Genomic DNA, 13,486 nt, shown 5'->3' on the forward strand with positions numbered 1-13,486 from the left:
CGCATGAGATGATCATACCTGTATCAGACTAGTACTCAGCTCAAGATCTATCTGGTTTAAGGGAAAATGTTGAGTTACAGACTATTTCAAAGCCTGCAATATCATACCTAGGCCAATGGTTCTCAAGGTTTGGTCCTTGGACCAGCAACAGCAGTATTACCTGGGAACTTGTCAGAAAGGCAAATTCTGGGAGCCAGTGCTGTGGCACAGTAGGTTAAGCATCACCTGCAGGACTGGAAGATGGCCCAAGTCCTTGGGCCCCTGTACCTGCGTGGGAGACCCAGAAGAAACTCCTGGCTCCTGGCTTCGGATTGGCACAGCTCCAGCCATTGTGGCAATCTGGGGAGTGAACCAGCAGATGGAAGACCTTTCTCTCTCTCTCTCTCTCTCTCTCTCTCTCTCTGCCTCTCCTTCTCGCTCTGTGTAACTCTTTCAAATAAATAAATGGATAAATCTTTAAGAAAAATAAAAAGAGCAGTGAACGAGTAACCAGCCCAGTTCCAGCCGCTGCCTGACAGTAACTGTTCTGCATTTGAATTATCTGCATATGAAAGCATATACAGTCAATCCTCACCACTCATGACTGCATGCTTGTGAATTCTCCTGCTCACGAAAATTCACCTCCCCAAGATCAAGACTCGGGGGACTTCTGAGGTCATTCGAGGACATCCGAGGAGTACAAAAAGCCTGAGTCAGCCCAGAGGCAGACTTGCAAGCACAGGTCAAAGACGGGGCCACGTGGCCTCCTCCTGCAGCTCTCTTACCACACACACACGTGTCCTCTCAAGTCTACTGAGAGCACTGTATTTCATGTTCCTGTGCTTTTTCAGGGTGATGGTGGTGTTTAAGCCGGCCCACAGCATGGCACAGAAATTGTTTGCAGCATTCGTAAGCACGAGAAGGCCGGGATGGGCCTCATGAAGACCTGTGTGCTGGATAAGCTTCATGCAGGCATTACAGCACTGCTGACCATGAGTTCAGCAACAACAAATCAACACCACATAGAAACACACAAAACAAGGTCCTGTACTGCCTGATGAGTAGAAACGCACAGGAACCTCGCCTTATACGTCCCTAGAAGCAATGGCTCTGTGTTTGCAGACTGCAACTACTATGGCTAACAAACTGGGACAGAAAGAACACAGGGAACTTCACCCAACTGAAATAGTGCAGATTCAGTGAATCCTATATTACTATTGCTTTCTCTAACAAATACATGTAGTGTGTCTCTGCCTTTCAAGTTATCAGACTTCAGGATAAGTTAATACATAAATACGCTGTCATACTACATAAGGTGCAAAGCATTAGGGCCAATAAAAGAAAAATCAATGACAATGCCAAGGGCCTCAGGGAAAGACATCCATTCAACAATGTGGCTTTGCTCATTTGTAAAAGTGGATAAAATAGAAACTAAATCCCAAAAACATAAAATAGAACTCATCCAATTATCCAAATAATCAGATTCTGAAATGCTTCTGCTTTCCTACATATTACCTTCCACACTGAATTGCACAGGAGATATTGTCTGCACAAAGTCATCTCCCCGCTGTATTGTAACCATTTGGAAAGTGAGCCAATCGCTTATTAGCTCAGCAGCTATTTCCCCTAATTTACTCATACACTTGTTCAATATACGCTCTTGAGTCGACCTACACTGTTGGGTTCCAAAGCAAAGAGGTCATGGTCTGGTTTAATAACTGACCATTTGCAAGGATTTGGGAAATAAACAACCGTTTAGGACTAATGCCACAGAAATCTGTTGTCATTAAAGCCTTGATGTAATTTGGTTATCTATAAAAGGAACGCATTGCAGCACAGTCCAGACTTGAAATTCATACATTCCAGGATCATGTTCCCCTTAAGGAATGTCACAAAGGACAATTAGCTAGACATCTTATACCAGGTTTTCCCGAACTTTGCTGCTCATCACCTGGGAAGCCAACATAACACCACTGACCAAGTAGGGAGTGGGAGCCAGGCAGCGGTACTTTTTAAAAATTCCAAGGAGGGGATGGAGTTGTAGCACAGTGGGGTAAGCCACCGCCTGCGATGCCAGCATCCCATACAGGCTCTTGTCTCGGCTGCTCCCCTACTTCTAACCTAATCCCCTGATACTACACCTGGGAAAGCAGAGGAAGTTGGCCCAAACACTTGGGCCCCTGCCATCCACATGAGACATCTAGATGAGACTCCTGGCTTCTGCTTGGTGCAGCCCTGGCTGTAGCAGCCATCTGGGGAGTGCTTCCCCTCACTCCTTCTCTGCAACTCTTTCAAAGAAATAAATGAATCTTTATAATAAATAGACAAGCAAAAGTAAAAATTTCTAAGATTTCCAGTGTTCAGAAAAGGGTAGAAACGACTGCTTCAAACCTCTGAAACTTAAGGTCAAGTCCATGGACCAGCAGCACTGACATCATCTGAGGACTTGTTAGAAATGCAGGTTCTCAGGCCCCTGACCAAGAGACCAGAGTTGCATGGATGTCAGCTTCCCCAGGGGATTCAGCATGAAACAAAGTTTAAGAAGCACTGGGGGCCAGAGCTGTGGCATAGCTGGTAAAGCTGCCACCTACAGTGCCAGCATCCCACCTGGGCAATGGTTCGAGTCCCAGCTGCTCCACTTCCAATCCAGATCTCTAATATGGCCTGGGAAAGCAGTAGAGGATGCCCCTGCACCCACATGGGAAACCCAGAAGAAGCTCCTGGCTTCACAGCCAGCTGGGGAATGAACCATCAGATGGAAGACCTCTCTCTCTCTCTCTCTCTCTCTCTCTCTGCCTCTCCTCTCTGTGTAACTTTGACCTTCAAATAAATAAATAAATAAATTCTTTAAAAAAAAAAAAGAAAGAAAGAAAAGCCATTTCAGGGCCAGCACTATGGCACAGTAGGCTAAGCATTTGCCTGTGGAGACAGCGTCCCATATGGGCACCAGGTTCATGTCCCAGCTGCTCGTCTTCTGATCCAGCTCTGCTTATGGCCTGTGAAAGCAGAAGATGGCCCAAATGATTGGGCCACGAGGGAGACCCTGAAGAAGCTCCTGGCTCCACATCGACCCAGCTTCAGCCACTGCAGCCATTTGCAGAGTGAACCAGCAAATGGAAGACTTCTCGCTCTCGCTCGCTGCCTCTCCTTCTGTCTCTGTGTAACTCTGACTTTCAAATAAAATAAACATTTTTTTAAAAAAAGCAGCAGCATTGGACTACCCAGTTTCACACTAGAGAAACACTGGATTCCACATCGGAATCATTCAAGTAATGCTTCCTCAAAATGCTTCTTTAAAAAGAAAAGCCTGCATCCCACCCCCACCCTGAAGCTGATTCCATTGGTCCGGGCGCAGCTCAGCACCTCTCTCTGGTGGAGAGGGCCCAGCTCCAACCCAGGACGCTAATTCACAGCACCTAGAGAAGCACTGTGCTGACTCCGCCTCCAGTTCCTGATCCAGAAGAGCTGCTGCCAGGACTTTATAAGATTATTTATAAAGAACTTGACACTCAGTTCTGCACACAGCTCAAGCTATTATAATAGTTATTATGTATTAATTAATGCAAGCTTTCATACAAAGAATGACAAATGAATCCTTATTGATACAAAAGCCTGCACTACACTGAGAAGTACCAACAGCTGTGACTAGTAACGGACGAACAGCTCCACAGAAGGCCATGTTGTGGGGCTGTGGGGCCTTTGGAGGGTCTACGCACTTCACAGTGACACTCTATCATCATTTCATTTTTGCTGACTCACCTCTAAAAAGAGGAACGTCACAGTAAGGGCTAAGATCTCAGTACCGGGAAGAGAAGGCCAGAGACCCAGATCGGGCAAACATTTCGGGGTGGAGGGAGATCTCTTTTCAGATTTAAGTTAGAGAAAGGAAAACGGGAGATGGACCCATGTGATGTGGTCCGGACTCAGCAGCATTTCTCATGAGTGAAAACCACGAGCAAACACCCCAGGAAGCAGTGGCAGGTGCTTCTTGACAGTTGCAGTATAACAACTTCTTACATACCCTGAGAGCCGCCAACATAGCAATGTCTGGATCTCTGGGTAAGAACCACCCATAGCCATCTGCCAAGGCGAGGTACAAAGCTGTTCCTTCAAGGCCATTTTAGAACTGTCCCACTTGATCTAAAAACACAGGCAAGACCTAATATGTCTAGAGAATCCATCTCAGTGCTACTGTCAGGAAGGAGAGAGTTGTAGGCAAAAGACCTTAACTAAAACAGTCAAGTTTGGAGCTGGACATTTGGTGCAGTAGTTAAGGTGCTGTTTAGGACATCCATGTCTCATCTGAGAGTACCCGAGTCCTGGCTCCACTGCCAATATCAGCTTCCTACTAATGCCACACTTGTGAGAAGGCAACATCACAAACAAATAAAATGATACTTTTAAATTGTTTAAATAGCCAACTTCAAGGAAAAGAATTAAAAATACTCACTTTAAGTTTTGGATGCCAAGACCCCTCCCACCCACTCACTGAGGTCTAACTCTATTGGCCTCCTTACCGATCTTGAAAAATACATGGTAAATTTCGAGATCTTTCCATTTCCTGATCCTACTATTTGAAACAGTCCTCTCAAATGGAGAGGACTTGGTCCCTCAATCCGTTCAGATATTTTCTCCAGTGATTTCTGAAGACTTGTACCCAACAGAACTCTCCATACCCTGCAATTTCTCTTCCAGGCACTTTAATTGCTGGCCTTAGCTTTTACGTTTACTGGTTGGTTCACTGGCTGCGTCCCCCATCTGAATGTAAGAATACAGCCCGTGTTTTCACTGCTGTCTTCCCAATGCCAAGGGCAATGCCTGGAATGTAGTCAGTGTTGAATAAATATTTGTTGACTACATAACTGAATAAAAGGTAAGTGAGTCAACAGAATGGGGAACTTGACAGAATGAAAATAAATGACAAAAGGTTTAATAGAAATGCTTTTAGATTATTTTTCATTTCAGTAACCAAAGGCCTTACAAGTAATATGAATAAATGATTCTAATGAATTTTTCAGAATTTCCTTGGTCCTGAATATTTTAATTATTTATAGGAATGAAATAAACTATGTTAACCTACTCCGAAAGGAGGCACAATGTCTTACATACTTTTTCTTCATTTCAACTTGCTCCCTGATAACACAAAAGCTATATCAACATTATGATGCTACTTTCTCACCTGCTGGCAAAATCATTCAAAAAACATCTTTGAACTGAGCTTTTTTACCTTGGAACCAGGCAGTCAGCTCTCTGCAGCGTTGTGGCATCCAGTTCGAAAAGGGATGCAATGTCATTTCCATGCGGGACTGAGACCAAAGTGTACATGATCTTCTCCCCAGCCTGGCGCTTCTTCTTTGAGGTTGGGAGGTCTCCTTCTCTCTGTCGAGGGGGATACAGGTTGTTTATTCTTATCAAGAGTCTTACTAAACCCTCCACTTAATCGGGAGAGAAGCTCTCAACGTGCAATCCTTCACTGCGTTATGGAGGTGCCTATTCCACAGGATTCAGCGAGGGCAGCACGGGCCTGCCAGCCTTCGAGGTCATTAACATCAAGGGTGAAAAGTCACACTCTCCATGGATGGGAGGACCACAAGTGGGCACATCACCAAGGCATTCCACAGTCACAAGGTACAGTCACTTCCTTCTCCCCTTAAACCTATTTACAGGGCCGGTGCTGTGGTGCAGAGGGTTAACACCCTGGCCTGAAGCGCCAGCATTCCATATGGGCGCTGGTTCAAGACCCGGCTGCTCTACTTCCCATCTAGCTCTCTGATATGGCCTGGGAAAGTAGCAGAAGAAGGCTCAAGTCCTGGGCCGGCACTGTAGCTCACTTGGTTAATCTTCCACCTGCGGCACCAGCGTCCCATATGGGCACCAGATTCTAGTCCCGGTTGCTCCTCTTCCAGTCCAGCTCTCTGCTGTGGCCAGGAAAGGCAGTGGAGGATGGCCCAAGTCCTTGGGCCTCTGCACCCACATGGGAGACCAGGAGGAAGCATCTGGCTCCTGGTTTCGGATCAGCGTAGCTCCAGCCATAGCAGCCATTTGGGGGGTGAACCAATGGAAGGAAGACCTTTCTCTCTGTCTCTCTCTCTCTCACTGTCTAATTCTATCAAGAAAGAAAAGAAAAGACAGAAAAGGAAAAAAAAAAGAGAAGAGAAGAAAAGAAAGAAAGAAGGAAGGAAAGAAAGAAAGAAAAGAAAGAAGAAAAGGAAGGAATGAAGGAAGGAAGGAAGGAAGGAAAGGGAAAGGGAAAGGGAAAGGGAAAGGGAAAGGGAAAGGGAAAGGGAAAGGAGGAAAGAAAGAAAGGAAGGTCCAAGTCCTTGGGCCCCTGTGCCCGTGTGGGAGACCCAAAAGAAGCTCCTGGCTCCTGGCTCCTGGCTTTGGATTGGCACAGCTCCGGCCGATGCAGCCAATTGAGGAATGATCCAGTAGATGGAAGACCTCTCTCTCTCTATCTCTGCCTCTCCTTCTCTCTGTGCAACTCTGACTTTCAAATAAATACATAAATCTTTTTTAAAAAAAAATATTTACAAGGTAGTAAAATTGATGATTCCACGTGTAAAATAAACCAAGAAGAAAGAGTATGCTGAAACATCTGGATTTCATAAATTAAAGACTAGGTAAGACAGAGGTGGAGAGTTCATGCCTAACTCCCAAAGCACAATTTGCACGTTAACCTGGAGAGGAAGCGACATCAACAGCAACATTCCCATTCAGCTCACTTCCCACTGGACCCAAGACCACACACCAGTTGTATAAAAAGTGAAATCAAAAGAGGTCTTCCCACACAGATGTCTTCAAGAAGATGTGCACTTTGGTCAGTATCTCCAGCACATCCTGCCCTTTGAAGCAGGCACAAACACAAGCTTAATGAACTCCCTCAAGTCCCAGTGACTAAGGAAGAACTGGATGCACAAGAAACCAAATATAACATAGCAAATTCAAAGTAAGTTTGGTAATTAATTAAATAGTTCATTATACATATTTATTAAAACACTGAAATTCATAAGGGGGGGGTGGGGGAGGAGGTCATCCTACCACCACAGGAAACTGAATGGATGTAACTAGTGGGCAAAGGTTTGTCCTCCAATAAGCACCAACAAGATGTCAGACCTAATCATTTACTCAGAACCTCATTCCCCATCCTACAACTGTGTATATCATTTCTCTTGGATCAGATAACTCTTGCAGTTTTGTTCCTGGTCACTTCTGTGAATGGTGCGCACCCCGGCAGCATTCCTGAACTGTGAGTGGGCAGACGAAACCGACAGGGTTCCCACACAGACGCAGGATTGTGATCTGCTTATGTCCACACAGCCGAGCAGTGCCTGGGAGCTCCTGCCAGTTGTGCCTCACATGTATTTGGCAGAGGCCAAAAATGCAGAGTCAAACCAAGGCAGGGCTTCGGCAAACTCCAAGTGATCTGACTCTCTCACTGTGGCTTCTCATCAGTAAACATGCATGCGGTCCACGGATCAGAGACAGAGATAACTTACCACCCATCACAGGGGCATGCAGGCGTGTGGGAAAGAAGACAAAGCAGAAACACTAAGAAAATTATACATCAGAATTCACACAGAGCTTCTCCCATGGCCACGGCCTAGGTTGTTGTTAACTCATCTTCCAACAAGAAACTGAGAGAGAGGAAGGTGAGCATGATCACTTCCATTAAACAAAGAGCAGAGAGGGAGTGACTGAGGAGGGAGGGGGAGGAGGGGACTGAAGGGGGAGGGAAGAATTGAAGGGGAAAGGAGGAGGGAGAAGGAAAGCCAGCAGTGAGTGTTCCTAGGGAATTCTCACCCCAAATTCAACCTATCAGGGCTTTATTCCAAGCTAACCAAAGCCAGAGCCCTGGCCTAGGGCCCTTAACCTCTGAACGAGTTTCCTGAAAGGGTAAGCATGAATTCATGGCTAAAAATCTTCAAGTCTCTGAAAAAATTCTCTTTGGTCATAAAACCCACTTTCATAATGATTTGCATTACAGACACAGAAATCTAAGATTAAAGACAAAATCTGTGAGAGTCAAAGTCACCCTCTTGTCCTGCAGGAAGAAAAGGCAAATGTCTTTATCCCCATAGCAAGAACACTCTATCCAGACTAGTGAGTTAGGGGAGACGGCTATATAAATTGCATGGCAGGTTAGAATCACAGGATCTCAACCTCGGGACAGGTCTACAGAGGTCATCGGTGAGCTGAAAACTCTTCTTCCCAAATAAATCTCCACCAGCAGCTGGACGAGCAAAGTGCCGTTATTTGAAACTGATTCTGTTGGGTCTTGAAGATACTTTGCTTCATTACAGAAATCTACACAGCCCTTTATATGGCCTTGCTCATTTCTTGCATTCCTGGGTTGGAAGGAAGATCCTCAGGTAAAGAGGATGAGTACAAGTGCGGAAGCAGGAAAAATGGGAGGAGAAAGGGAGATGATTAGGGGCACTAAGAGAAATCCAGGAGTAAGAGAGCTGGCCTATTCTGCAAGAAAAGAGAATCTAGGCCAGCACCACGGCTCACTAGGCTAATCCTCCACCTTCCGCACCGGCACCCCGGGTTCTAGTCCCGGTTGAGGCACCGGTTCTGTCCTGGTTGCTCCTCTTCCAGTCCAGCTTTCTGCTGTGGCCCGGGAGTGCAGTGGAGGATGGCCCAAGTGCTTGGACCCTGCACCCCATGGGAGACCAGGAGAAGCACCTGGCTCCTGGCTTCGGATCGGCACAGCACACCGGCCATAGCAGCCATTTGGGGGTGAACCAACGGAAAAGGAGGACCTTTCTCTCTGTCTCTCTGTCTCTCATTGCCCACTCTGTCAAAAAAAAAAAAGGAAAGAAAAGAGAATCTAAAGTATGTGAAATTTGGTAAGGACTGAGTACTGCTATTTAGATATCATTATCCATTTTACAGATGAACAAACCAATCCTCTAGGGGCCAGTTCACGTAACTATCATGTGATAGGGCTGAAAATCAAATATAGCTCCAGCTGACTTCCACAGCCCTTACTCTTAACTAGTGAGCTACAAAGAGACTGTGACAGTCAAGAAGCTCCCACAAACCATCAGCCAACAACTTGGAGAAGATAAAACCAACAAGTCGACATTTCTGCCTATTTGTCTGTACTTCTGCAATGTCTATTGCTGGACGTGATGTTGTTTGTTTTTATAAAAGAAAGCACGATGCCAAGAAAAGCCTAGGAACAGATGGTTTCACAGCTGAATTCACCAAACAGTCAAAGAAAACAGAAGTAGAGGGAAAGCTAACAAATTCATTTTATGAGACCGTATTACCCTAATACCAAAGGCAGACAAACAAATCGCATGAAAACGATAGACCAGTATCTCTGAGGGGCATACAAGTAAAAATCCTCAATAACATACTACCAAATTGAATTCAACAACACATCATATAGACTACACATAATGATCAAGTGGGATTTAACCCTGGGATGCAAGGTTGGTCTAAACATATGCAAAACAACCCATGTGATAACATCACATCACTAGCATGAAAGATTAAAACCATCATCTCAATACATACAGACAAGGCATTAGGCAAAGTTCAACGTCTTTTTATGATTTAAAAAAAAAAAAAACACCCAAAAAATGGGCACAGAAGGAAAGCTCAACATACTAAAGGTCATTTATGCAAAGCCCACAGCTCTGTCGTAATGATAACCACTGGGCCTAAACTGAATACTTTTTTCTCAGATACGGTACAGGCAAGAATGCTAACACTCATCCTTTCTATTTAACATACTGCTGGAATAGCAATCGGACAAGAAGAAGCAGCACATGGCATCCAAATTAGGACAGGGAAATAAAATTATTTCTGTTTACAGGTGTTAAGATCTTATATTCTTAAAACCTTCAAGTACTTTACTAAAAAACTGTTACTAATGATGAATTGAACAAAGTTGTGGGCTACAAAAGCAACATAAGCAAATCAGTTGCAGGGCAGGCATTTGGTGCAGCAATTAAGACATCTTTTAGGATGCTCATATCCCACATTGGAGAGCCTGGTTTGAGTCCTTGCTCCACTACTTCCAATCAGCTTCCTGCTGATGTGCATCCTGGGAGGTAGCAGATGATGGCTCAAGTACATGGGTCCCTGCCACCTACATGGGAGACCTGGACTGCCTCCCAGGCTCTTGGCATTGGCCTGGCCCAAACCTGGCTATTGTGGTCATTTGGGGAGTGAAATCAGCAGATGAAAGAGCTAATGCATACTCTCATTCTTTCTCTCTCTTTTTCTCCCTCCCTATCTCTCTCCCTCACTGTAGTTCAAACAAAATGAAAACAAATTTTTTAAAACTTTTGAATATCTTTCTTTAAAAAATCAAGTTTTACTTGTTTACACTAAATAAGTCTGAAAAAAAATACATTTACAATAGCATCAAAAGAACAGAATACTTAGAAAACTAAGGAATGAAGTGAAATATCTGTACACCAAAAACTAAAAACTGTAGGTAGAAGAAACTGAAAAAGACACAAAATAGATGGAAAGACAGCCAAGGCTGGTGGATCAGAAGAATGAATATCCCTAAAATGCCCTCAGCATCCGATACAATCAGGGCAATCCCCATTAAAATTCTAATGGCACCTTTCATAGCAATAGAAGAAACAATTCTACAACTTGTCTGGAACCACAAAAGACCCTGGGTAACCAAAACAACACTGGAAAACAAATGTGAAGGCATCATACTTTCTGATTGCAAATTACATTACAAAATAATTCTAATAAAAGCAGTAAGGTAATGGCATTAAAAACAGACACATAAACCACTGAAAAAGAATGGAGAGCCCAGAAATAAACCCGAACATATGTCATCAACTACTTTTTGACAGGGCCACCAAGAAAACACAATAGGAAAAGAAAAATGCTTCAATAAATTATGTGGGAAAAATCGAATATTCATGTGCAAGAGTGGAACTGGATCCTCATATCAGACACAAAAATCAACTCAAAATGTGTTAAAGACCTAAACAGGACAACTGAAACTGAAAAACTCCTATAAGAAAACACAGTAAAAATGCTCCTGGACAATGGCCATGGCAATGATTTTTTTTTTTTTTTAAAGCACACCAAAGTATAGGCAAGCAAAGCCAAAACAAACAAGAGAGGCTACCTGCACAGCAAAGTAAACAGTCAACAAAATGAAAAGGTAGCCAAGGGATTTGGAAAAAAATATTTGTTAAACATACACCAGAAAAAGGATTAATAATCAAAGGAACTGACACAATGCAATAGCCATAAAACCAATAATATGATTTCACAAAAGGCAAAAGGCCTGCCACTTCTCAAAAGTACACATACAAATGGCCAACGGGTATATGAAGAGGTGTTCAGAATCTGATCATGAGGGAAATGCAAAAAAAAATTATGCATGATCTCACTTATATCTGAAATCTAAAAACAAAGAGGAGGGAGGGAGGGAGGGAGGGAAGAAACAGTGTGTGGTCCCATGAATCTACATCATGCAGCTCAACACGAAAGCCCAGGTGTTACACTGAGGTACAGATGGCAAAGCAGCCACTTTGCCTGGAGGCTCTGTGCTCTGCAGCCCAGACAGCAACCTCACTGCTGTTCCGCTCACTGCTGAGGGAAGAAGGCCTGCAGCGGTCTACAGGATCCTCTAACCCAGAGCCCAGTAGAACACCATGTGCAACCAGGAAAACTTCTCAAGGTTAAAAAGTACACTGAAATCTGATACTGAGTATGACAGTGATTAAGATGAAGAAGAAAGGGGCCCGTGTTGTGGTACAATAGGTTAAGCCGCCGTCTATGACAACATCATCACATATGAGCGCTGGTTCAAGTCCTGGTGGCGCCACTTCTGATCCAGCTCCCTGAGAATGCACCTAGGAAGGCCGTGGAAGACGGTCCAAGCAGCTGGCACCCTGCAACCCATGTGAAGGATCTGGATGGAGTTCCAGGTTCCTGGCTTTGACCTGCCCCAGCCATGCCTGTTGCAACCATTTGGGTTATATAAACCAGTGATTTCCACGCCCCACCATCCGCCTCTCTCTGTAACTCTGTTTTTCAAATAAATAAATAAATCTTTAAAAACAAAACAAAAGGAGGTCTGAGAAGAGGGAGGGGCAATTCTAAGAAACAGGAAAGGAAGTCTGTCCTTAATTACGTCCTCAGTAACAGGGAGACTTGAAGAGGGATAGATGAGCGTAATTACAGTCATACAGAAATGTTGTAAAAGTTCGCTGGATCTTGCGATGTTATCACAGACAAAGGGAAGAACACCAACGTAACAAGCATGGTGATACCCGTGAGAAGAGATGACCTCCAAATGCAAGAACACTAGAACTGCACAAAGATCGGTCGGTTGTAGAAACATCCCCAAGGAATTGTTTGATGAATATGCAGGCAATAGGATTTATGCAAAAGTGGCCTTAATGGAATACTGGAAAGGCACAATTAAAATGATTTTAACTAAGGAAAATAACAGCAATTGTACCGAGCCACATTTGAAGAAAGGCTTTATTTGTTAGATTTCATTGTTCATTTATTTTCATTTTTATTTGAAAGGCAGAGAGACAGAGAAAGATGAAGCGATCTTCCACCCTTCTTGCTCACTCCCCAAATTCCCACAACTGCCAGGACTGAGCCTGTCTGAAGCCAGGATCCCGGAGCTCTATCCAGTCTCCCACGTGTGTGGCAAGAATCCAAGCACTTGAGCTGTCCTCTGCTGTATCTCACACAATGAATTAGCAGCAAGGGGCCCAGCAGCCAAGCATCCAGGATGCAAACCAGGCACTCCAACATGGAATGCAGGCAGTTCAGGTGACTTAACCACTGCTTTATTAGTAGAAGATCAGGATGTAACCGAGACAAGGGGAGAGTCGGTGAGCAAAAATTAAACAGTTTCTCTCACCAATGCCCTGTGTGGATGCAACAAATGAGAACCCCAGAATATACCACATCCCGAAAAGGAATACCACACCTGAGCATCCTGCACATCAATCTTCTAATTCTAATTTAGTATGAAATCTTCCTTCAAGGTAAGCGTACTAACTGATCCCAACTGCTTAGATTTCTTTAGCAATTAAACTTGAAAATTAGTATTTTGTTTATCCATTGGTCAATCCTGCTTCTCTCCGCTTCTGGAATGGTAACGAACACAAGAGACTGTCCTCCTGGCCTGCCCTCCTTGGTAATGGCTCACCAACAAGCAGACGGGGGCTCCCTATCTGAACACTCTTACACCACGAGGACAATCTTTTCCAAACACAGAAAAAAACTCATTAATTAGGATTAATTAAAAGAGGTCACTGTGAATTACTCATGCTATTTAAGGTCTGTGGTTTTATTTTAATTATACAAAGTAGAAGGTACAGGCCTATCCTTACATAGTTTGCCTTTGGAAAATAGTTTTAATGAGTAGTAAAGTCCCTTTCTCAGTGACCTAACAATTGTTTATGTGTAAGAGCTCTACCATGTTTAGAAGTCTTTAACAGTGCTTTACAGTCTTAAGCACAATTTTTTAATAGTTCTCTGCTAATTTGCT

The 13,486-nt window shown here is 44.0% G+C and overlaps 1 protein-coding gene across 1 annotated transcript in view; it reads right to left on the minus strand.

Moving 5' to 3' along the window:
- Nucleotides 1–13,486, minus strand: part of ITPR2 (inositol 1,4,5-trisphosphate receptor type 2) — a 525,149-nt gene that overhangs the window by 364,823 nt on the left and 146,840 nt on the right. The window contains exon 11 of the mRNA XM_062194964.1: nt 5,207–5,358. Coding sequence (XP_062050948.1) covers nt 5,207–5,358 — 152 coding nt within the window. The remainder of the gene's footprint in view (nt 1–5,206; nt 5,359–13,486) is intronic.

Source organism: Lepus europaeus, chromosome 6, assembly GCF_033115175.1.
Source record: "Lepus europaeus isolate LE1 chromosome 6, mLepTim1.pri, whole genome shotgun sequence".
NCBI lineage: Eukaryota > Metazoa > Chordata > Mammalia > Lagomorpha > Leporidae > Lepus > Lepus europaeus.